The sequence below is a fragment of the Aristolochia californica genome, unplaced genomic scaffold (assembly GCF_029961685.1).
Source record: "Aristolochia californica isolate CCGP_79_NKW_82.1479 unplaced genomic scaffold, dmAriCali1.0.hap1 SCAF_16, whole genome shotgun sequence".
Lineage (NCBI taxonomy): Eukaryota > Viridiplantae > Streptophyta > Magnoliopsida > Piperales > Aristolochiaceae > Aristolochia > Aristolochia californica.
The window spans coordinates 22,180,797-22,205,685 of record NW_027181837.1 but is presented as its reverse complement, the minus strand read 5'-3'; the positions used below and the strand labels follow the sequence as shown (position 1 = coordinate 22,205,685).

The following is a 24,889-nucleotide window of genomic DNA, read 5'->3' as shown; positions in this document are numbered from 1 at the left end:
GACTTTGGTACCATTGAACTGCAAGGTATTACAGAGGAGTCCAAGACTTTGCAATGGAGCACACTAATGTATAATAACTAGGTTAATATACCTAAAAGAAAGAGCAAACACTTTCATCAATAGTGTTTATTACATTGACAAACAACAACATTAGATGTTGAGGGACCCAAAAGTATTGAACAATCAATCGTCTTTGAGGTTTGAGGTAAATAAGAACAATTATCAACCAACTAAATAAGGAATTGACGAGAGTAATTAGAATAAAAGGTATTTTTGTAAAAAAAAAGCTATGCTAACAAGTCAAATGATGAGCTAACAAGCTAAAGCTTGGCAAATCTCGAGTTTTGTTTGTCATACTTAATGAGCCTTATTTCAAATTTGAGTTTAATCTGAGCTCAAGTAAAAATTGAACTGAGCGGAGCTCAAACGTTTTTGGGAGCCGGTTTGGCTTGGTGCCACCCCTACCCTTGAGCAACAACACAAGAGAAAGAAAAACATTCCACTGTGAATTTTTCTAGTGGATCCCTTGGGGAACGAGGTTTTAGTTTCCTCACTTTCAGAAACTAGGAAGTCACCCATTTTGCTTTTCTAAGTGATGGACACCTTTGTTCGTCATCCAATCTACCATGATGTACCTGCCTTATTTGGTTGACATTCCTTATTGTGTTCTTCCCATTTGTGAACGAGTTCTTGGATTATTTCTTCATTCTCTGGATGCTCCTCTACATTTAAATTTACTTGATTTCATGTATCACTAGTATATGTGTAGTTGCTTCCTATACTAATGGTTTCAAATGCTAGTCGTTTTGCTACCCGCTGCAACGAAAAAGGTAACAGAACTTGCCAGTTTTTAACAAATTGCAGAACCAAAGACGATACTGATGATCATATTCCTATACTGGAAAATGTGGCCTGTCAGCCAACTACTGCATTCTCAAATGCAATAACATAAAACTCAAACATTTTTACTAACTAAAGTAATATATTGAAAATGCACCTTTTCTGTTTGATTCTTTACAAATGCTGGTGGAGTTAAGTTAGATCCACCTTCCCTTTCGTTATCTTCTTATAACAACCATCCTTTCATTATCAATTAGGTAGATCCACCTATTTGACCAAATGCACTCCAGACAGTGCAAATATTAACACTCTTTGACATCAAAGAGATGAATGTATTAAAGAATAGTCCTACATGGATTAATAAGAACAAAAATCTTGAGTTTATTAGTTGGAAAAGAAGTTTTCTAAATTGGCTAATCATTTTGAGATGGACCTTGGACCCAACTTCATATGGTATCAGAGCAGGTACTTATAAACAAACCTCTACCCAAATTATACACATGTAGAACCATAAAAGAAGACCTACACGTGAGGGGGGTATTAAAGAATAATCTCACATGGATTAGTGAATACAAAGATCTTGAGTTTATTATGGGAAAGAGGTTTCTTACGTTGGCTAGTCATTTTGGGATGGACCTTGGACCAAACTTCACTTAAGGCAGTGTTCCAAGTTGAACATGCAATTGCATTCCTTCATTACCTTAAAAATATAATACCCTGCTCTAATCAACCTCCTAAACTACCATCTCTAAAAGAGGATAGACAATTTGACTCTTCTGGGTTGCAACAAGATTTTTTATCAAGAAAGAATCAAGAACAGGGGAAGTTAGAGCTATGCTTCCTGGTTCAAGGACCTTACAATTGGAAACTCTTCCAAATTTGGAGAGCATTTGCAAGGGAACCACTAAGAATGTTAGAAACTTCTCAAATCTATGCTTCCTAACATTCAGTTGTTGTAGCAAGTTGAGGTCTCCGTTCAATCCAGTGATTACATAGAACCTCCAACATCTGCAAAACCTTAGAATGGAATATTGCAAAGATCTGGAGACCTTGATCTCCGACAAGGAAGATACTTCAGCACAACTAACTTAACACACGAGGAGCCGTGTTTGAGAGCTAATTACTCACATAGACAGTCAAATGCATTTGAAAAAACCAGAGTTTCCTTTCCCTGACTTGAGTAGCAGATGACCCAATTTCTTTTGGTTCGTCCTCATCCGAAGGTATATAGAATAAGCAGCAGTCATCAACTAGAGAGTTACCCAGCCAAGGAGAACATAAAATAAAGATAACCTGTGACATCAATGATTAATGCCAAAACTCTCCATCAGCAAATCAGATTATCCAGTCAAGTTCTAGTTTAGTTTCTGGATGGCCAATTTACAAGGCAGCACAAGTAATAGCTGAGCTCATTACAACAGATTGCAAGATATGGTTCATCAGTGAAGCTACCAGAGGTCTATGGGATTAGTACTCCATGGGCGTGGAATGCTTCTTAACCTCTGCCTGCAAAAAAAATGAGTAACAAAGTTAAATGAAAATCATGAATAGTACAAACAAACACTACTGAACACATGTATCAAATGCATTTATCCTGGAAGTTAGATCTGATATCAATCATGGACAATGGGTTTCCAACTATGGTTTTTTAACCTGCCGAATCAACCGATGACTCTGCTGGGTTGATTTGGACTTGGGAGGGGGCATGGAGGAGCAGGGCAGGGATGGCACTTGCCCTGAGTCAGGTTAGTGGACTCACAAGTCTCTAACTAGATTCAGGCAACCTGACCTATGTTTTTAGGTGCCTGAGTTGGTTCTTGAATCCAGGTCGGGGAACTATGTTTCCAACCACTAACACTGCACAGTCGTTGATGAAGGTCTTGTTTCAAAGAAAACTGAGGGCACCAATCCCCCTAGCTTCTGGAATATTTGTCCACATGTTGCCAATGTGAGCACAGGCTCTCTCCCTCCTGTAGATGGAAAGGGCATCCATTACTTTTTTTATATTTTCTTATATTCTGTGTATAACAACATTATGACAACACCAGCTGTTGAACCAGACCAGCCACCTACCTAGATAAATGGCTTATCCAGTTCTTATAACACAGTAAAATACCTCCTCCAATGTTATCAAACATTTAAAAAGATGATCATCCCATCACAAAAGGCTAAAGAAAAAAAAATGACAACTGTTTTCCATGGCTATCTGTATGAGGAATTTGGTTCTTTTGAAGAAAGCATGTTTGCTTTTTTGTTCCTTTATTTTCCTTAGTTACACCTACAAACGGATTTTAAAGGGGAAAAAAATCAAACCTCAAGATTCTCCTTCAAATGGTTTAGCTCCTTGTCTAGGTCATTGATGGCTTGATTATATGCCTGCATTGGGGAAGATTGGCTTGTCGTGTGAATCTGCAAGACCCAAATAAATAATCATAATTCTTCGCACTGCAACTATTGAAAAGAAATGACATTTTTTTCAAAAAACATAATCCTATGAACTGAAAGTACAAAATAAGTTTAATGATGAAGATGGAGAACCAAAGGTATATATCAAAACTTGATGAGCTACCAGAGACAGAAAAGAACTAACCCTAACTATGATTTTGTACTGAAGAGGATGAGGAAGTTTGTAACCAGCAAATAGAACATTTGGGTCCCTGTGCAACTGCCTGTGCAGCCAAAGCAAATAAATAAAGCGATAGAATGAAAAAGCTATAAAGAATATCAACATATAAATAACATACAATAATGATTTAGGTTTTTACTGACAAATCTACCTTCTAAAAATACTCCCCCAAGATTTTTGTTTTTTATTTCTTTTCAATGTGAAACTATAGTTAGTCCACTCAAATTGATTTTTCTTATTTAACTCCTTTCTTTCCCTTCAAGCAGGGTATAGGAGAAGAAGAGCACCTTTCTTAGACATCATTGCCCCACCCTAGTATCAAGAAACATTTAGGCTTCAGGATTTTAACCATATAGACATCGTTTTCTTTAACTGTAGCACAAATAGTCTTTTTTTCCTTTTTCTTAGGGTAAATTTCAGCTTTTAACGAAATTTTCTATGAAGGAGAAGAGGGTAGTGAAATTATGGGAAAGTAAATGGGTACCAAATTATAGATAGAAAGATATTTATAAACCCATATGATGGGATCACATTCTGGTTTGTAACAAACTTATAGCTCAAAGGCAAAGACCTACTGAACAACAATAACAAAAAAATTATGAAGAGAAAAGGTGACCAAGCCCTGGTTTTAATAATTCCATTTTAAACAGATAGGAGAAAGGCAGTTATGTGGAAATGTAATAAAACCATAAAAAAAAGTCAAAAAATCAAGAAGGTATGCCACCGTCCAGTAGACAATGGTGTATTCATTTACCACAAGCCTGCTATAGTCCTTTCAGCTATTAATAAGGACTCCAACCCAGGAACTGGACACTTCACAGAACAGTGCAATGTTACTCATCAGGCATCTTAATCAGTAAAATGAATAATAAAACTGGAATAAGGGATTCCAGAATTTCCCTCTACAAATTTCATTTTTAACTTTTGCTTGTTCAAGAAAGATTCAGCCACCAAAGGATGCCAGTGGCTCACTCTTCAAGATCTCAGCAACTAAAACATGAATCCAAAACCTGGACAGAACTGCAATATTTAAATGCTCCTCGAGTAAACTAAAGTGTACACTTAATCATGAGCAAGGCAGATTTGGACTGAAGCATAAAGGGTTTTATTGCAAGTGTTACTTCAACATTCCTTTCATCACTTTGTGATCAACCTTGAGAAGCTAATATCTAGAGATCTCAATAGCCAACTTGTCAAAAGGTAAAATAATGGTTGTAGCCAAACTTTTCCAATAAAAATCCAACTACAAGTGAAAATTGAGATGTCATCAAGTACAAACCTCTACTTATATTGAGTACCTCAGCAATATGCCAAAAAGCTACAAAATTACTGGAAAACAAAAAAATTAGGCCCTTAGACCTAACACAAGCTAGATTAGCTCAAGTTAGCACCCATACCCAGTTTAGCCCTCTCTAGATTATAAAATCCCACTTGCTTCCATGCCAACATCCACGATGGTCCACTTCTGGAACATGTGGCCCTCTCACTTTTTTTACATTTTATTCTTTTACAACTCTCACTTTGGCATCAGGTAGCCTTTTCTATGGTCGCCCCATCTGAGACACAATAGTGCACTCTTTTTCAGCTTCATTCCAGATCAGATAGCCCTTTTCCGCCTTTATGACGACTTCACTCTAACAACAAGTAAGTACACTTTTTCATAGGTCACCAACATCTGGGTTTGAACACGAAACGTGATGTTTGCTTTGATGCCACATGTTAAGTACCTAACCAATACTCTAAAAGCATAAAAACTGATAGAATATAAAAACAAAAGTACGCTCTCTCGAGTCTATCCTTTATTAGGATAGTCCAAACCAACACCCATACCTAGGTACAATCCCATAGGATCTTAACACCTTGCGTCATGATTATGTTTGAAGAAGATAGTCAAAATAGAAATTAGACACGAGACATAACTAATTAATTATTGCAATCAACAATTAATAAAAAAGAAGAGAATTTATTGCAAAACAACGGTGAATGGTTAGAATATCGTCAATTTATTGAAGGACCACTGTAAGCACAGCCAGTAAGAATGCATCTGTTTGTTTGGAATATATGCAGGAAAAGCATTGATCCCAAGAAGAAAAAAAATAGGGAAAGGAATTTACATCAGTGAACTGATGGATAATGAGATAACTAATGAACAAACACAGTATCGAATCTTAAAATATGAATAATTAACTAACTTTACAAAACTCCTTATTTACGGTACAACAGAGCTAGCCAATGTCAGTGGGTGTAAGAGAGAAAGAGCTAACGGATATCAGAAGTGGCAGAGGGAGACGGAGATAGAGATGAATAGAGAAAGGGGATTTACATGCGAAGAACGTTCCCAACAGTATGATCTTCTCTCTCAATGGTGAAAGAAGCGGCATTGATTATTTTTGTATCTCTCTCATACGAGACCCTGTCCAGTAGTGGTAACACACAATAAAGATAAAGTTTTTCTAAATTCGAATATAGATTAACTTAAGGATGCACAAAGTCTGGAATGACAGTAAAGATATGGGTAGAAAATAAAAAGACCAATACAGAGAAGAAATCGCTACTTTTTTGTTCCTTCGGGGACAACAAAGCGCTCGTAACGATCAGGTGCATTCATGGTTCAAAATTCTCAAGACCTGTGACAGTATCAGAATCCAGTAAAATTGTAATAATAATAAAAAAAAGGCCTGAAAAGGAGAAGAGAATAGCAGGAGTTTACGAGAAATCCAGAAATAGGGTAAGAAGTCTACCTCTCTTCCTTTTAATTACAGAACCAAAAAAACTTTTCTAGGTGCTGCTTTCTTTTCCTTTGCTGAGCTATAAACAGCGAAACATGTCAATTGACGATGGCAGGAACACAATCACCCTTCAAAGCGAAACTAACTAAACGAACTAAAGGAGAGAGAATGTGAAAGAGAATAACCTTAAAGGCAAATGGGTAGTCAGGCAGGTCGAGCTCAGCAGAAAGACACTCGCCGCTGGCAAAGAGAATAACCGGGAAGTCTTATTTGGTATAAACCTCTAATGGATCAAATATTAGAAGGAAAGAAAAACAAGAACCTAATCTAGCTGCACCTAAATTTTAATCTAATCATCAAATATTTAAATTATTTAATTTTATCATGTGTTTATTTATAATTGTTTTTTTTTCTACTTCTTGTGATTATTAATGGTAAAATTGAGATTATTCATAATAATACTGTTATAAATATACTAAATATTTAATATTTTTATAAATAGAGTAAATTTTTTTAGAAATAAAATTTTAGGTTAGAAAAAAAAACTTTAATTTTTATTTAAATTAAATTTTTATTTTTATGTAGGTCAACCCCAATTTGGCTCACTTGTGATAAATATTATGTCCTTTTATGTTAAACAATAACATAATAAGGAAATAAAAAATAGGAATAATTTGGACCTTTTCTCATGGGTGTAAGAATAATTAACCCTTTTAACTCTATACCTTTATGGGTAATGAAAAATAGAAGCATATAACTCTATAAAGGAAGGGTACCCCTCTTGTCCTTATGTTCGATAGTTAGGGCGAGGGCTCCCCTATTCACCTGTAAACAAGAAAAAAGTTCATTGAGGCTCATTTACATTGAGTTAACTATTTTTAAAGTCGATGGCGATTCTAACAACAAAAAATACATACATTATTGACAACGGCTAGCCAATACAACCCAACTGACCGATCTGTTAAGTACGGAAAGCTACCGCCTACAAGAATGGACGGAACCACTCTAACACCCACCCCACTCATTCTTGACCGCCTCTTACGGGATTCAAATGCGGGATGTGACGTACCCAACTCTAATACCATGACAACGGCTAGCCAATACAACCCAACAGATCGATCTGTTAGGTGCGAAAAAATACCGCCTACAATAGTGGACGGAACCACTCAAACAATTATGTTACGAGGTAATTATTTTCTCAATTCGATATTTGGAATGTATGTGTAAAAATGGTTTCATTATGTTTTGTAGATATTACTCTATGGTGATTATGTTCTCAAACTAAAGCACAACTAGGTCTTTTGTTAGCAAACCATGATCACTATGTAGATTGGACTAGAGTTAATATCATCAATCCACAAATGATAATATTCACACAAATTAGATCCTTGCCATGGCTTCTCTATCTTTGGTTTGAAATATGCAAATAAAAAACATAAAAATGGAGCACATAGAAGAAGACTGTCTAAAGATATGGATAAACATCGATTAACAATCATTAGAAATAATCGAAATGCCACTGGTAAATGTAAGAGTGTTGTTCTTACCACGGGTAAGTTTGTGATTTTCATTATTTTTTAACTGGGTTTTTTTTCTTCTTGTTCTCTCAAAACTTTGTGAAATAAGTGCATGTATTTTTACCGACTCCTAGTAAATGATTGATTTTGCCAATTAGAAATTTTTTTGTTGACCAAAAGTTTATAGTATTTATGCCATTATTAGGGTTGGGATTTTTTATTTATTCAAATTTCATATTGTTCTGATAGGAAATTATAGGAAAAACAACCCTGAAGCACTAAAGTGGTTTTTTTATTATTTAACTCTTGCTTTTAAAATTATTTTTATTATTTATAAAAATAATTTTATTTATAATGTGAAATATAAACACCATAATTATTTTCGATGTTGTTTCTTATGGCTGGACAAACACAAGAAAATTGGTCAAATAAATTTTTTAATAAAAAAATATTTCTAATGAAAAAATTATCAAAAGGAAATTAATTTTCCAGTCATTTTATTTTCCCAGTAATTTTCTCTATTTTCACGCATTATCAATAAAGGCGATATTCACCTTCATTTTATATATATATATATATTCACCTTTATTATATAAATATATATATATATACACACACATACATATTAGTATGATAAAATTAAAAATTTATTCAATTTATTGCATATTATTTATGTATAAATTACTTTTTATCCTTATTTTTTATATACAATATTTTAAAAAAATTCAATTGTGATAATAAAAATAATTTCAGATTACCCTAGGAATATTTGCTTCCGTCCTCACATAATACAACGTGGAACCATCCGAACCGACTGACACATACGACATCCGTCCCTGACTCTGGTGCGGGAAATCCGTTTAATTTACGCGCGCCTGATTCCCGTGGCCTTTATAATTTTCCTCCCAGTTTTTCTTCTCTTCCATCCTGACTTCGCACCTAAGCACGTTTTTTTTCCTGTGATTCCCGGTGCGCCAACATGGAGATCAGGAATTCTTCCGAGAACGGGAGCTTTCCTGATCTGAATTCGGAAAGTGCTGGATCCTCTCTGCTCTTTCTCGGCACCGGTTGCTCGAGTGTCGTGCCAAACGCAATGTGCTTGCTGCAGCCCTCGGATCCGCCGTGCAAGGTCTGTCATCAATCGATCTCCGTTCCTCCGGAGAGAAATCCGAATTACAGGTATTTTGGATATTTCTTTGTCCGTCGGCGTTGTTTTTTTTTGCTGTTTCGCTTACCTTTTATTTCGCGATGTGCCTGCGATTAAGCTGCATTTGGTTTCTTATACTTTCCGTCTCTTTTCGTCATGGTTTGGTTGAGTTGAATGTCGCAATGTAACGGACTTTGCTGAGATCTGTTTGAGATGGCCGATGTTAGGGAAGTTTATGTAGTTTGATGTAGGGAATCGGATCGTTACCTTTTTTTTGTTGTTTTCCTTTTTTGAAGACCTGTAGTTGGTAATGGCTTCTACAGGTGCAATACCTCACTCCTTATTGATTTTTGTGGTTGCGACGGTGAGCACAAATATGTATTGATCGACGTGGGAAAGACCTTTAGAGAGCAAGTGCTGCGGTGGTTTATTCCAAATAAGATTCCTCGTGTGGATTCCGTGAGTTCGCTATTTCTGTGTTTCTTTTGTATCAGTTATTTCTATTGAAGAAAGATTTTTTCAGATAAACACTGATTTGGAGAATATAACAATAAAACAAAGAACGGGAATGTCTTTTATTCCTGCTTTGCATGTCCTGCAAAAGATAAGTAGGAACCAAGGAATTAGTCCAGGAATCAGAGTCGGCTTATATATTTGCGGTTATCTGTTATGTTTATCCGGTTGATGAATTTGAAAAGGTTATAAAGATTTTCTCAGAAAAAAAAACCCAGAACGAAAGGGTTATAAAGTTCAAGCCAAATGCCATTTTCCTATCAGATACTTTATGAGTTCCTATCTCCTAGCCATTTAATCAAACGACTGGATGGAAGGAAAAAAGAAAGACATCAGATAAAAAATAGTTGAATTTGTTAAGCGGTCTCATAGAAGAGTTATCCTGTTTTGGGTGAAATATATGAATTTATCTTTTGTTGGTATTATCTGTCTTTCATGTATTGCCTGAACTTTCCATCTCCTTCTAGCTTATGACCTGATATAATTTTCTTTGTGGCATTAATTGCAGATTATTTTGACCCACGAACATGCAGATGCAGTGCTTGGTTTGGATGATATCCGTGCAGTGCAACCTTATAGTCCTACTAATGATATTGAACCCACTCCGATTTACCTCAGTCAATTTGCAATGGACAGGTAGGGCCAATTGTCCTTTAATCGTTTTCAAATCTTCATGCTAAAATATAGAGGTTATTGTAAACTTTGGAAGTTCCATTAATGAAAACTAACCAAAGCATTTACTACCATCATTGTACTAACTTCATGGCTTTGATGTCATTTCTTCTCCCTTTAGTGTCCTTTGTGAGATTACCATGTTACTTTAGAGGCAAAACGATCATAGGGCTTATAAAGTATTCCATAGTGTAGTTTAGTTCAGTTCTAGTTGTTCCACTTTGTAGTATCTCTTTCTGCTGCTTTCTTTTTGTGACTATTATAGTGTTTCTATGTCCATTAACAATTTGGCTTTCTGCTCTTGAGGTTCAACTGTATGGTATTCCTTGCATTGCAAGGGTGTCTGGATATGTAATATATGACTAATTTCTTGTGACGCAAGATGGACTGATGTTAGGCTATGCCAATTAATAACATCTTAAAGCTTAGTTTGTGGCCAACCTTGTTTTAGAACTTCAAGTCACTGGTTCAAGTCCTAATTTACCTCCTCCCTGCCCCCACGTGTGTAAAAATAACCCAAATGAGCAGAGAGGAGATGATAGGTTCTTGTTGGTGATTTGTTGCTTAAAAGTTCAGTTGTGTAAAGTTGTTTCATTTTTTTGTTTGACACTCTTCCATGTAATTCAAACAGCATTGCTGTAAAATTCCCATATTTGGTTCAAAAGAAACTTAAAGTTGGTCAAGAAGTGAGGCGGGTTGCTCAGCTGGACTGGAGAATAATTGAGAGCAACTGCGAGAAACCTTTTACTACATCAGGCATAAAGTTTGTTCCTTTGCCAGTTACTTACTCTTACCCTCTTCGTGCAATTTGACATTTTGTTTCCCTTTACTTCGTACTTCCATCAGCAGCATGGTTCACTTTCTGATCCACCTCCTTTCTTCCTGTAGGTAATGCATGGGGAGGATTATATATCATTAGGTTTTCTTTTTGGGGGGAAATCTAAAGTTGCTTATATTTCAGATATTTCACGTTTTATTCCAAGCACCGAATATGGTAAGTGTTTTTCCTTTTCTACATTAATAAAGGTTATTTATTCATTTGTCTACACCAGATTTGAATTTAGGATCAATTTGAAGTCATGTGCTTGCTCATCTTCCTAACCGAATGATAGGATACTGTATATTTGACTCATTTCAACTTAGAAAGTACCTGTCATGCATCTTTCTGTAATACTATTGTCTCTGATGGAATTCTGTACTTCAGTTGTTTCAAAGACAGGAGCTGGACAGGTGGATCTTCTAATCTTGGACACTCTGTACAAGGTCAGTTTAAATTTAGAACAACTAAACCTCTTGTTTTTTTTTGGAGAAGGACAACTAGACCTTATTTACTTTTTTTTTTTTTTTTTTTGTGAGATTTTGTTAGATACTCTGTTCTATATATTTGTTATGTATGTATATGTACGTGTATCTACATTTTGATAGCTAGATATATATTATATGTGGGTCTGGAGTTCAAGTCTCAGTCTTTCTTCTGGTTGTATATGAAAAGAAGAAAAAAAGAACAAAAATGTCAAAGACAGGATGTCAATACATGGAATTTTTGTATTTTTCCCAGAGCTAATTTTCCTGATCCTTAAGTGTAGAATATGAATGAGGATATCTCAATCTTGGGCAGCAATTACTTGGGTGTTTGGATGTCTCTGCAGCATAGCTTTTCTCTATAATCATTAATTGCTGCTGCCTACATAACTCAGACCTTCATGAAGCTATTAGTATCTTCTATAGCCGCTCAAGTTCAAACATGTTTCACCTTGGATGCTAATGATCTAATGCCTTCATAGATGTTAGTAATATGCTATATTTCACAGATAATTCAAAGAAAGCAAATCTATAAATTATAGAACTATTAATCATGAAATTCAAGCAATGGGACTGTAGTCTTGTATCCATATGAAGACCTTTGCAAATATCTACTAGTGATTCCTGAAAAATGGAACAGAAAAAAGAACTTTCTCATATACCTGTCTTGTGGTCCTTGATTCTTTTAAAACTGATTGTTACTTAGTATTTGTTAATTTATGTTCCCATGACTGTCATTCTGATCCTTCTGCTTGGACTTACACAGACAGGATCACATAATACCCACTTTTGCCTGCCTCAGGTTTGCTCTGAGTACAATTCAGATTGTTTGGCTGATCTTATATTCGATGGGGAAGAAAATATTTAAATGAATGCACTTGTTTTTGTTCAGACTCTAGATGCAGTGAAGAGGATTTGCCCCAAACAAGCTCTCCTTATTGGTATGACACATGAATTCGATCATCACAAGGATAATGAAATTCTTGCGGAATGGTCTAAAAGGTATGCTATCACATCGTAGGCTACTACAAGCCTTAATTTGATTGCTCTAGGACTTTCTCTGTTACCAAAATGTGGCTGAACCAGCTTGAATTTCTCTGGTTCATGGAACCTTTTTTCGAAAATCAAACATAATAAATATTCTCCAGTTTCTATAAGATCACTATTCGGAGCTGTTGCTGACTTGGACACTGCTTTTGTCTAACTTGAACTTTTTCTAAACGCAGAGAAGGAATTCAAGTGCAGCTTGCATATGATGGCCTGAAAATTCCCATCAACTTATGAAAAGGTATGTAGTTTCAGCTTTTTCTAGCATGCAGCCAAGAGATTTAGCTCTTCATAATTAGCTATGCCTACGTGGCTATTAACCTCAATATAATTTGGTCTAGTGCATGATGCATCAGCTCTATTTCCTGTTTTCATCTCAGGTGAAATTTTCAGCTTTTTCTAGCACGCAGCCAAGAAACTAAGCTCTTCATGATTAGCTAGATTTAACGTGGCAATTAACCACGATATAATTTTCCTTGTCCATGATGCATCAGCTCTATTTCCTGTTTATATCTCAGGTGAAATATTCAATAAATCGAAGCCTGGATGCACGTAAGAGGAGCATTGATTAAAAAGTAGTTTTAAGTGGTAAAGCATGAGGTTTTCACTACAGTTATTTGTTGGTGTTTAGGTCCCAACTGCTTTCCTTGAAAGAAGCTGGATGTCGATTATATATGCACACATTGGTTGCCAGTAGATGAAACCGATAAATTGTAGGGGTTCTTCTTCCTGGTTTTATATATGAAAGCCCCATTTATAGCAGGGGGCTTTCTCATTATATATTTATGTTGTTAAATTGTCAACTATTTTATCACATTTGATAAGATTATTGATCGATCATTCAGTCAACTTTCTCTCATATTCTATTTAAGGATACGGCTGGAGAACAACAAACGCAGATGAAAACCTAATTTTGCTCTGAATGTCCTCTTCTCTTCTAGATAATGAAGAAAAACAGAAAAAGCCACTCTTTGACTGTTTGAGTCTCTCTATGTGCCCGGCACGTACAGGCCTTGCCCCTGTTTTTTGAAATTCAGTTTTATTCAAGATCACATTTTACTTTGGGGGGGCGGGTGTACTGGCCGAGGTGTTTCAAAATTTTAACAATTCAAATTTCAGACCTTGGAGACAATTGCTTCGACTCTGCTGCAGGGTTTCTGATCTGATACTTGGCGGAGATTTTAAGCATCCACCCCATGGCAGACCCTGTTACATGATAACAACCTTCAAGTGTTTTATTTGCATATTATTTGATTGCTGCTGTTATATGCTAATTCGTCATGAAATACAACCAAGCAGATAAGATCGTTCCAGTTGGTAATGGTACTGCCTTGGAATTTCATACCTTCAATTTTGGCATGTTCAAAAACATGGGTCTTCTTTATAATATAGTCGTACCTTTTTCTTTATTCTGGTGCATTAGCAAACGTTAGTACATGGATTTAAGTCAAAAAATGCTGGCCTGATTCAGTCTCTTAGAACTCTCCACCAGCATCTTCTGTTTTTTCAACGGATATAAGATTAATTTTATTTACGCCACACCCTGGAGGCGGCGGGTCTTCGTGCATTCCAGCCCCATGCCGTCTCAAGGTCATATTAAAATTTTAAACCTTCAAAATTTTCTTTAAATACATATAATATTAAATAATTAATTGTTAAAAATCTAATATTTAAACCATTAGATTTTTTCAACGGCGAATATGTGGGTCGACTCTCTTTGGTCTTAATTATCTTGACCTGGTTCATGGTCCTTAACCCGACCTAATTCGTGAATCGCATCTGAGTGGGTTGTTATGTTGGAGTCAACTAGAACCCCTGGCCCAAATGGGTATACTAGACTTTAATTTCATGAGGAATGCAAATTGGTTGTCCGTTAGTAAATTCAGTTAAAAAATCTAAAAATTAAAGCATAAAAATGGTTTAGTTGGGTTTATTCTTGTAATCTTGAACTACATTAGATCTCATTAGTTGCTAGTGTTAGTTTCAAGTACGAACTTAAACCTAATGGTGGATGTTTTGATATATGAGGCTGCATACCCTTTGTACAAAAAGATGTTAGGAGGGGTGGTTAAAAGTGTCTAAGATTTTAGCCACCCAAGACGTCTTACAAAAATCGACCGTTTCTCCTTGCGTAAACCCTCACTTAATTGGTGTAGGATTATAGCCAAATCCCAAGTTTGGGTTTTGGGTCGGGTCACAACGGTTCAACTTGATAGGCTTGGGAAGACGGCGAACCGCCAATCCGCGTAGCACCCACCTGGCCGGCTGCAGGAACCTGTACGTCGTCTCCACGTGGGAGTGAGTCAAAAGCGTTGACCACTGACCATTAGCTCGTCGTCCTTGCTCAGTCTTCCCCTCCTTCGATTGCCGAAGAAGACTCACGATTCAAAATGAGCGAATCACTTCCGGTAAGAAATCCATGCCTTAACAGACCTCTTATCCGCAGACGAGATTTCATTTAAGGTTCGAAGAAGTTCCTTGTGGCTTCTTACCTTTCTTTCAAGTTTTCATTGTGCCCAGCAGGGAAGAAGAATCATCATGCCTTGCTTGGTACCTTTTGACAACAGGAACCTGGATATCAGTTTCTTTGTTTTCAGACCCACTGGAGTGGTTGTAGAAGAACTCGTTGAGGCTCTCAAGTGGTTCTCCTTCTGCGCCGAGGATCATGGCTGTGCTTACAGTGCTCTTTTCAAAAGCATTCATGGTAATTTGGTGAGGCCCTATTTCCTTTTATTGTTGTTCGTCTCTACTGTCGATGCCCTGCATATAGAACTTCTGGTCTGAAGCTGGATGTTCGTGTTTCAGTTTTCAACCTACAGTTACTGTTTGTGGCCATAGCTGTCTAGTTTGATTGTTTATGTGGAGGTTATTTGATTTGCTGTACTTTCGAATTTTTTCCTTTTACCTTGTTCACACGCCTGAAGTATCTTATATTTTTCTTAATGAGATGACAAAAGGACTATTTTTAACTCATATTTTTTGTGTAAATTTCATGATAATATTCTAGTCCGTTCGAGTGTTCTCTTTGCTGCTTAATTTTCAGTTATTGAAATTGATGAAGACATGTTGTTAATTTTTTCTTTTCTGTAAATACGGCTGTTAATCAATTTCTTCCAATCCCCAGCCCAGTTTCTATATCTCTTGCTTGCTTAGTTTGTCCTCTATTTTTACTTTGTTTTGATTCCAGGGGGATCATGTGAATGACAGACTACGTTTTTGTATTTCTTTGTCTACTGTTCTCAGCTAGTAGGATACGTTTTGAGAACTGTTTTCTTTCTTTGACTGCTACTGTATTTTTCTTCTGTAATTATTGGGCAAACTGAGGATTTTGTTTTGCAACCTCTTTTAATCTTCTACCAGTGTATTTAGGATGGGTTTTATTTAGTAATTAAATGTTTTAATCTCTGCCTCTTCTGCCTGAATCACAAATTTATTAATGATATTATGGTTTCTTTTCAATCCTGTTCTGGATGAATTATTCCCCTTTTTTGTTGCTACTCTGTCATCTGTTTGTAGACATCTCTTACATTCATCATTCTGAACCAGATTGGTGATATAACTTGAGGGTTTGTTTTGGCCACTCAGATCATCTGGTATGGAGCATGGAGAAAGAGGTCAGAAGAGAAAAAGAAACTACTCAAGGCTTCTCTGGTAATTGGTTAGAACTTTTTTACTTTCTGCTACAAACAGACTCGAATTCGAGATGTGGAACCCTTTTAAATCACTAGGCTAAGCTCTCAAAATCCATGGATTGAAAACTAGAAATTCTGTTACAGACTAAAGAAACATATTCTACTTTCCTCCAATTATTCATTTAGCCATCTCAAGCAGCACCTTATCTTATGATCATGATTCTTGATCCAATTTTGTTTGCAGTTGTCATCTCTAACAAAAGTATCATATCTAGCCATTCTACTTGACTATGGCTTCTTTGAGCCCTACGCCGGAGAATCTAAAGACGGCCTCCACAACACCAAAATCAGTACCGGTGATATTGTCTCCATGACCGCCATGCCGCCAAACTCCCACGGTCTTGAAGCTCTCTCTTACGCTTGTTTAGCTGTACTAAAATCAGTTTTTCTAAAGATGGAAGGAGTTTCTTCTGCAGTTTGCTTTCAGTGCCATGACAGACCAATGGTGGCAAGCATCCATGTCTGGAAATCTCTGGAGTCCTGTTATACATGGCTTCTCAGTTCGGATCACAGGAGGACCATTTCACCATACGTTAACCATCTGGCTGCAACTGTAGAGTATGATGTGTTTAAGGTTGTCTATGTGAGCAACGATGATATAATCAATCTTCGTTTCCTTTCAACCCAGCAGGCACTAGGAACACAAGAAGGAAGTGAAGAAGAGCAAGTTTTTTAACTATTAAGCCAGTTTCGATTTTTCAGGAACATTCATTTTTGGGCAGATTTGAATCCATGTAAATACCTGTATCAGTTCAGTTTTTGACTCAAACGTTTGTATGAAACATCAATGAAGAAATCCATAAGAAGCATTTGAGAAACTTCTCTAGTTGTATCAGTTCTATTCAAATTTTTGAGGAACTAAATAAATCTCAATTCTACTTTCAACCAGAAAAATCAGCAGTCAAGACAGTTTTCGCAGAAATGATAATTTACCCGAACTTATTCAGTTCATTCAATCAACGATAATTCGGCGAGCCTGGTGGAGGTATTGGATTTTGGCCTATTGGGAAGCAATATGGACCGACCATGTATTATTTCGATGGTTTCTTCCCCAGTAGAGCAGTATCAGGGATAAATTAAATTTTTTCCTTCTTCTTTTCTTGTTCATCTGAAACATTATTTTCAGTAAACTGTGAATCTGCCATCGCATTATACTTCCAAGTTTCTTCTACTGTCAGATGATTTCTGGCCGTTTCCATAACTGAATCAAAACAAAACTGCATAAAGGTGAAATCAGTATGACACATCCAAAGACCAGACGCAGATCTTGGAAGGGCTATGTTCACGAATTTCAGCTGGAGGAGTCGGGGGTTGTTGAAGCTTCTCATTCATCGAGATCTTTCCAAGTCTTCAATGAATTCCATTCCGAATTAAGAAGTCTGCGAATACCGACCAGACGATGCTCGCTGGCAGACAAAAATCTACGCGAATTAAAGGCGTGAAACCCATTGTGCTTTTGTCTCCATTAATGAATTTCTGGGTCTGCCCGCATTCTCCGATACAGATTGAGTACTGGTCGTACTCAAGAATGTTGGAAGGAGCTCAAGTCTTTCTCTCTCTCTCGTTCTCTGCATATGGTCTTTACATTTTCATTTATTGAATGTCTGCATAAAAATAATTGGAAATTGCAATGACTTAATCTTGAAGAAAAGGCAACAGGGCTTGAATTTAGGGTTCGGAAGGAATAGAATTCTCTCCAGTGTCCATCACAGGAGGCAATGCGGAACATGGAGTGGGTCCTATAGGAGAAAACTGAGAAGATATGCCGCGTTTGGGGTCAAGCTACATGTTTGACAATTTGCCCCACAGAAACCTTACCGTGTCTGCCCTGGCTGAATCCATGGAAATGCATGCAAGCAGACTGTTCAAAGCAGGTCCCATCGAAGTCTCTGTACATCTAATCTGAAGAGGCCGACACTCCTCTGTAAGTTCAACTCAACTATGAATGGTGAATGAATCATGTGATCAATCAGAAGTCGTCTCTGTGATTGCTTGAGGGTTACTTGACTAACCCAGAGCAGCATCTGTGATCCTTGATTTAAGGATCATGCGATCAATCACAAGTAACAAATCTTCTGGTGATTGATCGAGTCCAAGAATTTGTTGGAATCCTGTGTATCCCCTGTATTATCCTGAGGACATGTGAGCGAGCACCTTTCTGGCCTAGATTAAGAGCAAATCTTTAAAAATTGTGTATTTTCAAGCAACTCAGGTCTGCAATTTATATTTTTTCTGGCCCTACAGAGATGCATAGAAGATGAGTTATTAATCTTACTTTATTATAAAGGGGCTTTTCTCCTTTTTCCTGGGACTTAGAGTTCCATGATAGTGAGTACTTTTTTATACACATTTCTGAGTGGGATTAGAAGGAGACAACCAGTAATGGGGCTTGGAGCCCTTCATTAAACAAGGGTTTTCTTTATAATTGATTGTTAACATCCATGACTCAATGGAGGTAACCCGATAATATTTAGTTTCTCAACACAACTAACAATACAGTAACCTGCTAATGTTTAGTTTCCCAAAACAGTGACCTAATATTTTTGTTCAGAACAAAGAAATCATGATCTTATGTTACTACTCTGACCAACAGAGTGGTCTCCTTCCCATGGCTCACACCCTGCAATAGCAGAAATTACATGAGCGTGGATAACCATGGTTGATTTATGAACTAGGCTTCTTTTTTATGTTATGAATCTTGATTGGCCCCTTTCTGTGTGGGAAATATATTGCAGGGGAAAATACATATTTCTGTGTATCACATTGTGCACCTCGCCTTTTATTTTTAAGGGGAAAATCTTCTACTAGGCAGTATCTCAGAGTACGCAAAAATGTTGAATTACATTTGCAACCAAGATTTATCAAGTCGTTAGAAGAGGGAGAATGTGCGAATAAGGTCAGGGAGAAGAAACATTAAGTCTTTAATGATGGTGCAAAAAGTGGTCGGCGGCCCCGAGATTACTGGTGTGAATACGTATGAGTTTCCACATTATAGAATTCTGCAGCCTGACTTCGTCAGTATTCAATTCAAGCAAAGACTGAAGAGAGAGAGACAGAACTACAGAAGAGAGAGAAAGTGGGTGCTAGATGAGAGAATACAGTATGGAGTGCATGAAGAGAGAAACAGAGGCTACGGTAGAGAGAGAAAGTAGGTGCATGAAGAAAGAGAGAATACAGTAAAGAGAGAGTCTGTGTATGGGGAAGTACGTTTGACTGAATGAGGAATAAAAGGAGGGAAGAAAGCGAGGTTACAAAGCCTTCTTAATTACTCGGTAAAACTCCCCGAGGAATTGGGGGATTATTGATGAAAGTAATCGTCTGGGAGTCTTTTGTGCATAAAAGAAATAGGGACTTCATTTGTGCACGAATAAATAAGTTATTTGATCACAAAAAAAACTCTTTTATTGTATTTATAATGATAAAATTAATTCACTTTAAAAAAATTTCAGTTTGATCAACAGTGGAGACGTTCATGTCTGTGGGATGGAATCAATTGGCTCAGGAAACTAATTTTCTCAACGGAGAGTTACAGTCTTACAGATTCACATCTTTCAAACTGGTGACAAAATTTGTTCTCATGAAAGAGAAAATGGAGTCAAAAGGAGGGTATGTAACAGTGTCAACTTTCAACTGTAATTCTACAAAGAGCGTTTTAAGTTGTTGCAGGAAAACCATAATCAATCGATGGATAGATTGACGGGGGAGACTGAAACAGATTGGTCCAGGAAGAGGTTTGAATTGCTTGACATGACGCTATAATCAATTACAGCATCATGGTTTACTGAGTTCGTTGGGTACAAAGTCGAAAAAGGAAAAAAGCGGGAGAAAAATAATGATTAGTGGCTAGAAGTTCAAAGTTTCAAACTGCAAAATCGAAAAGATCGCTGAAACGATGGGTTAAGAAAGATCGCCGACCATGGTCTTTGTCTCCTTCGTGCTCTTCCCTGCTACAAAAGAGGCTGTCAGTGCTGTGACTGGTGAGAGATTTCATTGCATAGGAGAATCTTTTTTCTCATACCTTCTGAGAACAGAGCGAGAAGGAAGTTCAATGGAGTATGAGAGGATTGATAAAGTACAGGTAAGGATCTTCTTCCACAGAACAAGGTGGTAAAGGGTCCTCTGAGTTTTCACTGATCTGGTGAATGATAGGAGTTGCGGTGTTGGATATTGTATCTTTGCCTTGTTTTGTCTGTTGGGTGCGATTTGATTCGTTTCTTCCCGATTGCTTTACTTTTTCTTCCAAAGATTGTCGGGCTTCTATGTGTTGTGATTTTCACTCGCTGGCAAGTCCATTTCTCTGCAAAGCGTCTTGCGAGTGGCTCTGGTTTGGTTCTTCGTGTTTATGCTCAGCTTGTCTGTACCTTCGGTTATATCCTTCTAGCTTTTTGTTCCCTTCGTCGAGGCTTTTTTGTATGCTTCCTTGGGTCGAGGAAGCGAGCTCATAAGAAGTCCGAGTTGATCTCCATAGATGGATTTTTTGCTCTGTCTGTCATCTTTCTGATCTGCTTAGAGGTGGGTTGTCGAGAAATGCGGAAGGATCGGAATGTTGACATGAGTTTGGACGAACCCGGAACCCCTTGGCCTCCTCGTGTTATCTATGTACCCTTTTAATTCTTCCGACAGAAGTGACACTAAGATTTTGAAATGAACTAAACCCATATGTTAGTCTTTCTGGGTTCCTTTTCCTTTACTCTGTGTGTGCAGAGAACGTGTTTGTCTGGTTATCTGATCAGGGAGGAATTCTTCACGGATTTTTCATTTTAGCTTTTGTTGATTTTGAGTTGAGTTATTTATATTTGGCTTTTCCCATTTTACGTTTAGCTGTACTTCCACACAGTCCAAATGTCTTTTCCGCTGTATCATCTGGGAACCTGTAGAGTGATTTTTCATCATCCTCTGTTCCTTTACCGTGGCATCGGAGCTTGACATGTTCCTCTCAGTAGATTGTGTATTCATCGGTAGTCAATCGGTTGTGTTCGAGATACAGATACTGGTCCATATTTTTATTTGATTGGTCATCTGCCGACCAATTTTGCTAGCAATTTTTTATGTACGAGTTAGATGAACTTTCGTCTGCATCTATTCATTCGTTGATTTGAGCTCGTGTGTTCTTATTCTTTTGCAGACAGGAATTATTTCTCCAAGTAAACTGAGGCTCAAACTTTTAGGAGCTCACAATCTCAGAAAGGAGGGTGGGAACAATTCTTCAAGAACTTCTCCTTCGAAGCTTGAGGATTTGGACTACTCAAAAAGCAGCTTATTAGCAGACAGGGTTGAGGAATTCCCGAGTGAAGGTCTGTGACACTCTTTCTCCACTAAACTCGCATCACGCTCTAGTTTGATTTGATTATGAAATTTTAGTGAAAATATTTATTGTGGTTACTGTGAATTTTTATGGCTTATCAACGACGTATTTATAGGTGGATCAAAAGATTTGCCCGGTACTTCTGCTCTGGCATCTAAAAACATCAAAGGCAATCAGGGCTGCTCACACCCAAAAGAGATTGAAAGTAAAGTTACTGGTGATACAGGCCATGTTAATATTACGAACAATTCAAAGGGTGTAGGTCATCAAGTTCATTTTAATACTAATTTGAGCTCAGTTCACCCTGTGAGATCTCTTGAAGAAGATTACTCTGATTATGATAGTGGTCATGACAATGCAAGTACATCCAGCTTTGAATTTCACAAAGGAGAAAGGACCTTACACAATTCTATATTTGGGCCATTTTCTCGTCCCATTCCATCCAAGTGGAACGATGCAGAAAAGTGGATTCCAAGCCGGCATACAGTTCAACCAAGTTTAGTTAAGAAGACTCTCATGCAGTCCCAAATGATTAGGCAGCCAATGGCTGGTTGGATGAGGGTTACACCTGAAGTAGTACTTCCAGATCAAAGGGCAAATCATGTGGCGGTGCTGGATGCTAAACAACCTGATACCCTTCATCCAGCAGCACAGAGCGGACTGGAGAAGTTCACTGCTGTTGGGTCACTTCCAGATTTAGTGGATGAAAGAGGATTACCTGATCAGTGTCCCAGTGGTGTTGATTCTGTGGATCTTCTTAACGATCAGGAAGCAAACCAAAATGCAACAACGAGTAAGTTGGTATTCTTCTATATCTTATATGAACACATCTTAAGAAAAATGTTGCTTGTCCCTGAATATATGAATTTCTCCTCTAAGAAACGGACTTGATAGAAGATGAGCTTGTTCATTTAGAAAGTTCACTTGTGCAAACAACTTTGGACCCATCTATGAACCAAAGCTTCATTTATCATTGGCCGTGTGTGAAGAATTGCACCAAGTGGACAGTTCTATGTAATGGTTCAACCGACCTAATGATCCATCTATTTACATGCAATAGATAAGGTAGTGAGGGTCTTTAATGGCGAGATGTTTCTGCCTGACTGATCATGTTAAACCCTCTCATGGGAAACTTCAGGTCCTTGATTTATTTGTCATTCACTCCAGGTCGTATATGCATGCAATCTCCTTGTAGGATTAATTCTTGGAAGCATTTTCTGATATAAATCTGCAATTTTTTTGACAAAATGCAGTGACTCCTGCAGTGAAGTCAGTTTCCATGAGAGATACAGGAACTGAAATGACCCCAATGACTAGCCATGAGCCCTCAAGGACCGGAACTCCTGTAGGGTCTATCACACCACTTCGCAGTCCAACTTCCTCAATACCATCTACTCCAAGAACTGGGGAGCCAAGACCCTCCCCTGCAGAGTTCACAACTGAAACAAGTACAGAGGAAAATAAAAATTATGAACTGTCTGAGAAAGAACTGCAGATTAAGACAAGGAAAGAGATAGTTGCTCTGGGTTTACGGCTTGGTAAGATGAATGTTGCAGCATGGGCAAGTAAAGAACAAAATCAATACAGTGTGAAGGCTTCTCCTGAGAGTAGGGATCCTGAACAACTTGAGAAGCTTGAGTATGAAAACCGTGCTGCAGCTTGGGAGGAAGCAGAAAAGTCTAAGCATTCAGCAAGGTTGATTCTTGTACTGACAAAGTGATCTTTTTTTTTCTTTGACATGTGACTTTGGTGTGTTCAGTTGCTATTGTTTTGGGTGATTTTAAGGTTAGTGAGATTTTGTCTGGATATTTCAGGTACAGACGGGAAGAGATCAAAATTCAAGCATGGGAAAGTCACCAGAAGGCAAAAATAGAAGCAGAAATGAAGAGATTAGAGGTATTTTCGGTTCTGCCTTTAATACGGAAACTTTTCAAAGTTAACCTGATTATTTTTTTCCGGCATTTTCCATTATCGACAAGACTGAGAATTGCTCTAATATAGAATTAAGGTATAAGACTCATCCTTAATTTCCCCTTCCCTTGAAGTTATATTAGTAAAGATCATAGGGAAATCCTGGTTCAAGGGCTGTTTTGGATATGGTGCCTTCAGTCATCAAGCTCCTCACTGTACCTTTGCCCAGTGGAACTCAGTTGCTACCCAAGCTCACCTGTTCTTTGATCCCTGTTGAATGGGAGTCCATTGGATTTGTGAACTTGAGATCACTCTCCAAAAGCAACCTGTAATAGCCTAAGCTGTCTCACTTGGCCTGTCAAGACACCGGAGGCAGCAGAAATGTTCTTATACCGTTTCAATGATCAACCTGGGCACTTTGGCTGTTGCCTTGTGCCCTGGCAACCAGTGGATCATGTAACTATCAATTTGATACAATGACTCTGCAATTTCTCATCAGTTTCAAAGCCTTTCCCCACCTATGTTAGAGACTGCACTATCTTTGACAACAGTTACAAGATGAATTGCTCAACTGTACTACCTAATCACTGTCTCTGTTTTAATACCCATCAGGCTCTAGTTCAACAGAGGAAAGCTCAAGCACAAGAAAGAATGATGAACAAATTAGCAAGTTTGCGACAAAGGTCGGAAGAGAAGCGGGCAATGGCAGAAGCTAGAAAAAATCAACAGGCAGCAAAAAGTGCTGAACAAGCAGAATACATTCGCCAAACCGGAAGAATCCCATCAACTAATATCATTTTCTGTAGCTGTTTTCCCTAAACTGATATCCAGAGAGGTTTCTCAACAAAGAATGTTTTTTCCTTTTTGTTTTCTGTCTTGCCTTATATGCATTCCTTCTCACTCCAGTGAATATCTGAGAGACAAAATGTACAATGTACAATGTATACGCCAAAATGATAGAGCAATCCATGTAATCTCCTTTCAATAAGATGCTTTACAATCTCTAATGGCTGGAATTTGTCATCATGCTGCGCTTTCGACCTGAGACCATTGAGCTTGCAAATAGCTAGAGTAATTTTCTTGTAACAAAGTTAAATAAAACAACAGATAAATGGGATTCACTACAGTAAGATAGATCACTCCCCCTCTGGTTTGGGTGAAAGGAGACTGTACTTGTCTTTATAATAGAAGAAGAAAGTAGTAGAGTCCAATTACAATTAAACTATTTTTATCTCAATTATACTTAAAGTTTAACACTTTGTAAGACTTCTTATTGTGAGAGTCATATAAGACTCTTTCATATTTGTTCTTCAACAAAATGACCTTATTAACTAATTATCTAATGATGTATAAGAGTAATTTGGTAGATTTATAATGGAGTGAATATATTTTGGAGATAAAATATGATTCAAATACCTTTTTTTAAAAGAATTTTGCTATACATAAAAATGATATTGTTCTTAAGATTATAGTCACATTATAATGCAATTTTATTCTTGTTTTTATTCCTTCACTTGATTACTTGTTCGCCCATTTGATAAATAAGTAAAAAAATGGTATATGGAATGACTTATCTTACTTGTCTTAC

General features: G+C 37.3%; 4 protein-coding genes across 4 annotated transcripts; 3 read left to right on the top strand and 1 right to left on the bottom strand.

The window, feature by feature from the left end:
• Window positions 1-2,107: 2,107 nt before the first annotated feature.
• On the bottom strand, window positions 2,108-6,464 carry LOC137952838 (DNA-directed RNA polymerases II, IV and V subunit 11-like). The gene is made up of 7 exons (XM_068799913.1): window positions 6,381-6,464; window positions 6,208-6,274; window positions 6,022-6,093; window positions 5,790-5,879; window positions 3,431-3,509; window positions 3,154-3,249; window positions 2,108-2,346 (listed from the first exon to the last, which is right to left on the bottom strand). Exons 3-7 carry the CDS (start codon window positions 6,072-6,074, stop codon window positions 2,308-2,310), a joined length of 357 nt encoding a protein of 118 aa, XP_068656014.1. The 5' UTR covers window positions 6,075-6,093; window positions 6,208-6,274; window positions 6,381-6,464; the 3' UTR covers window positions 2,108-2,307.
• A 2,162-nt stretch (window positions 6,465-8,626) lies between these two features.
• LOC137953373 (putative hydrolase C777.06c) lies at window positions 8,627-13,236 on the top strand. Its single transcript, XM_068800741.1, has 10 exons — window positions 8,627-8,891; window positions 9,183-9,318; window positions 9,881-10,008; window positions 10,676-10,823; window positions 10,933-11,038; window positions 11,249-11,307; window positions 12,113-12,148; window positions 12,239-12,348; window positions 12,573-12,634; window positions 12,912-13,236. The coding sequence occupies exons 1-9, from the start codon at window positions 8,692-8,694 to the stop codon at window positions 12,628-12,630; spliced, it is 981 nt and encodes a 326-aa protein (XP_068656842.1). The 5' UTR covers window positions 8,627-8,691; the 3' UTR covers window positions 12,631-12,634; window positions 12,912-13,236.
• A 1,655-nt stretch (window positions 13,237-14,891) lies between these two features.
• LOC137953374 (uncharacterized) lies at window positions 14,892-16,824 on the top strand. Its single transcript, XM_068800742.1, has 3 exons — window positions 14,892-15,105; window positions 15,979-16,044; window positions 16,270-16,824. The coding sequence occupies exons 1-3, from the start codon at window positions 14,932-14,934 to the stop codon at window positions 16,759-16,761; spliced, it is 732 nt and encodes a 243-aa protein (XP_068656843.1). The 5' UTR covers window positions 14,892-14,931; the 3' UTR covers window positions 16,762-16,824.
• A 2,932-nt stretch (window positions 16,825-19,756) lies between these two features.
• On the top strand, window positions 19,757-24,254 carry LOC137953719 (uncharacterized). The gene is made up of 6 exons (XM_068801199.1): window positions 19,757-20,163; window positions 21,211-21,379; window positions 21,506-22,183; window positions 22,644-23,085; window positions 23,205-23,286; window positions 23,914-24,254. Exons 1-6 carry the CDS (start codon window positions 20,002-20,004, stop codon window positions 24,118-24,120), a joined length of 1,740 nt encoding a protein of 579 aa, XP_068657300.1. The 5' UTR covers window positions 19,757-20,001; the 3' UTR covers window positions 24,121-24,254.
• The last annotated feature ends 635 nt before the right edge of the window (window positions 24,255-24,889 follow it).

Excerpts from the sequence above, each read along its gene's own strand:
- LOC137952838 (XM_068799913.1), bottom strand. The coding sequence starts at position 6,074 with ATGAATGCACCTGATCGTTACGAGCGCTTTGTTGTCCCCGAAGGAACA. Across the intron at positions 5,880-6,021 it reads GTCCCCGAAGGAACAAAAAA|GGTCTCGTATGAGAGAGATA; the intron begins GTAGCGATTTCT and ends ACTACTGGACAG. Across the intron at positions 3,510-5,789 it reads GTTGGGAACGTTCTTCGCAT|GCAGTTGCACAGGGACCCAA; the intron begins GTAAATCCCCTT and ends TTGGCTGCACAG.
- LOC137953373 (XM_068800741.1), top strand. The coding sequence starts at position 8,692 with ATGGAGATCAGGAATTCTTCCGAGAACGGGAGCTTTCCTGATCTGAAT. Across the intron at positions 10,824-10,932 it reads TAAAGTTTGTTCCTTTGCCA|GTAATGCATGGGGAGGATTA; the intron begins GTTACTTACTCT and ends TTCTTCCTGTAG. Across the intron at positions 11,039-11,248 it reads TATTCCAAGCACCGAATATG|TTGTTTCAAAGACAGGAGCT; the intron begins GTAAGTGTTTTT and ends TCTGTACTTCAG.
- LOC137953374 (XM_068800742.1), top strand. The coding sequence starts at position 14,932 with ATGCCTTGCTTGGTACCTTTTGACAACAGGAACCTGGATATCAGTTTC. Across the intron at positions 15,106-15,978 it reads AAAGCATTCATGGTAATTTG|ATCATCTGGTATGGAGCATG; the intron begins GTGAGGCCCTAT and ends TTGGCCACTCAG. Across the intron at positions 16,045-16,269 it reads AACTACTCAAGGCTTCTCTG|TTGTCATCTCTAACAAAAGT; the intron begins GTAATTGGTTAG and ends TTTTGTTTGCAG.
- LOC137953719 (XM_068801199.1), top strand. The coding sequence starts at position 20,002 with ATGGTCTTTGTCTCCTTCGTGCTCTTCCCTGCTACAAAAGAGGCTGTC. Across the intron at positions 20,164-21,210 it reads AGAGGATTGATAAAGTACAG|ACAGGAATTATTTCTCCAAG; the intron begins GTAAGGATCTTC and ends ATTCTTTTGCAG. Across the intron at positions 23,086-23,204 it reads AAGTCTAAGCATTCAGCAAG|GTACAGACGGGAAGAGATCA; the intron begins GTTGATTCTTGT and ends TGGATATTTCAG.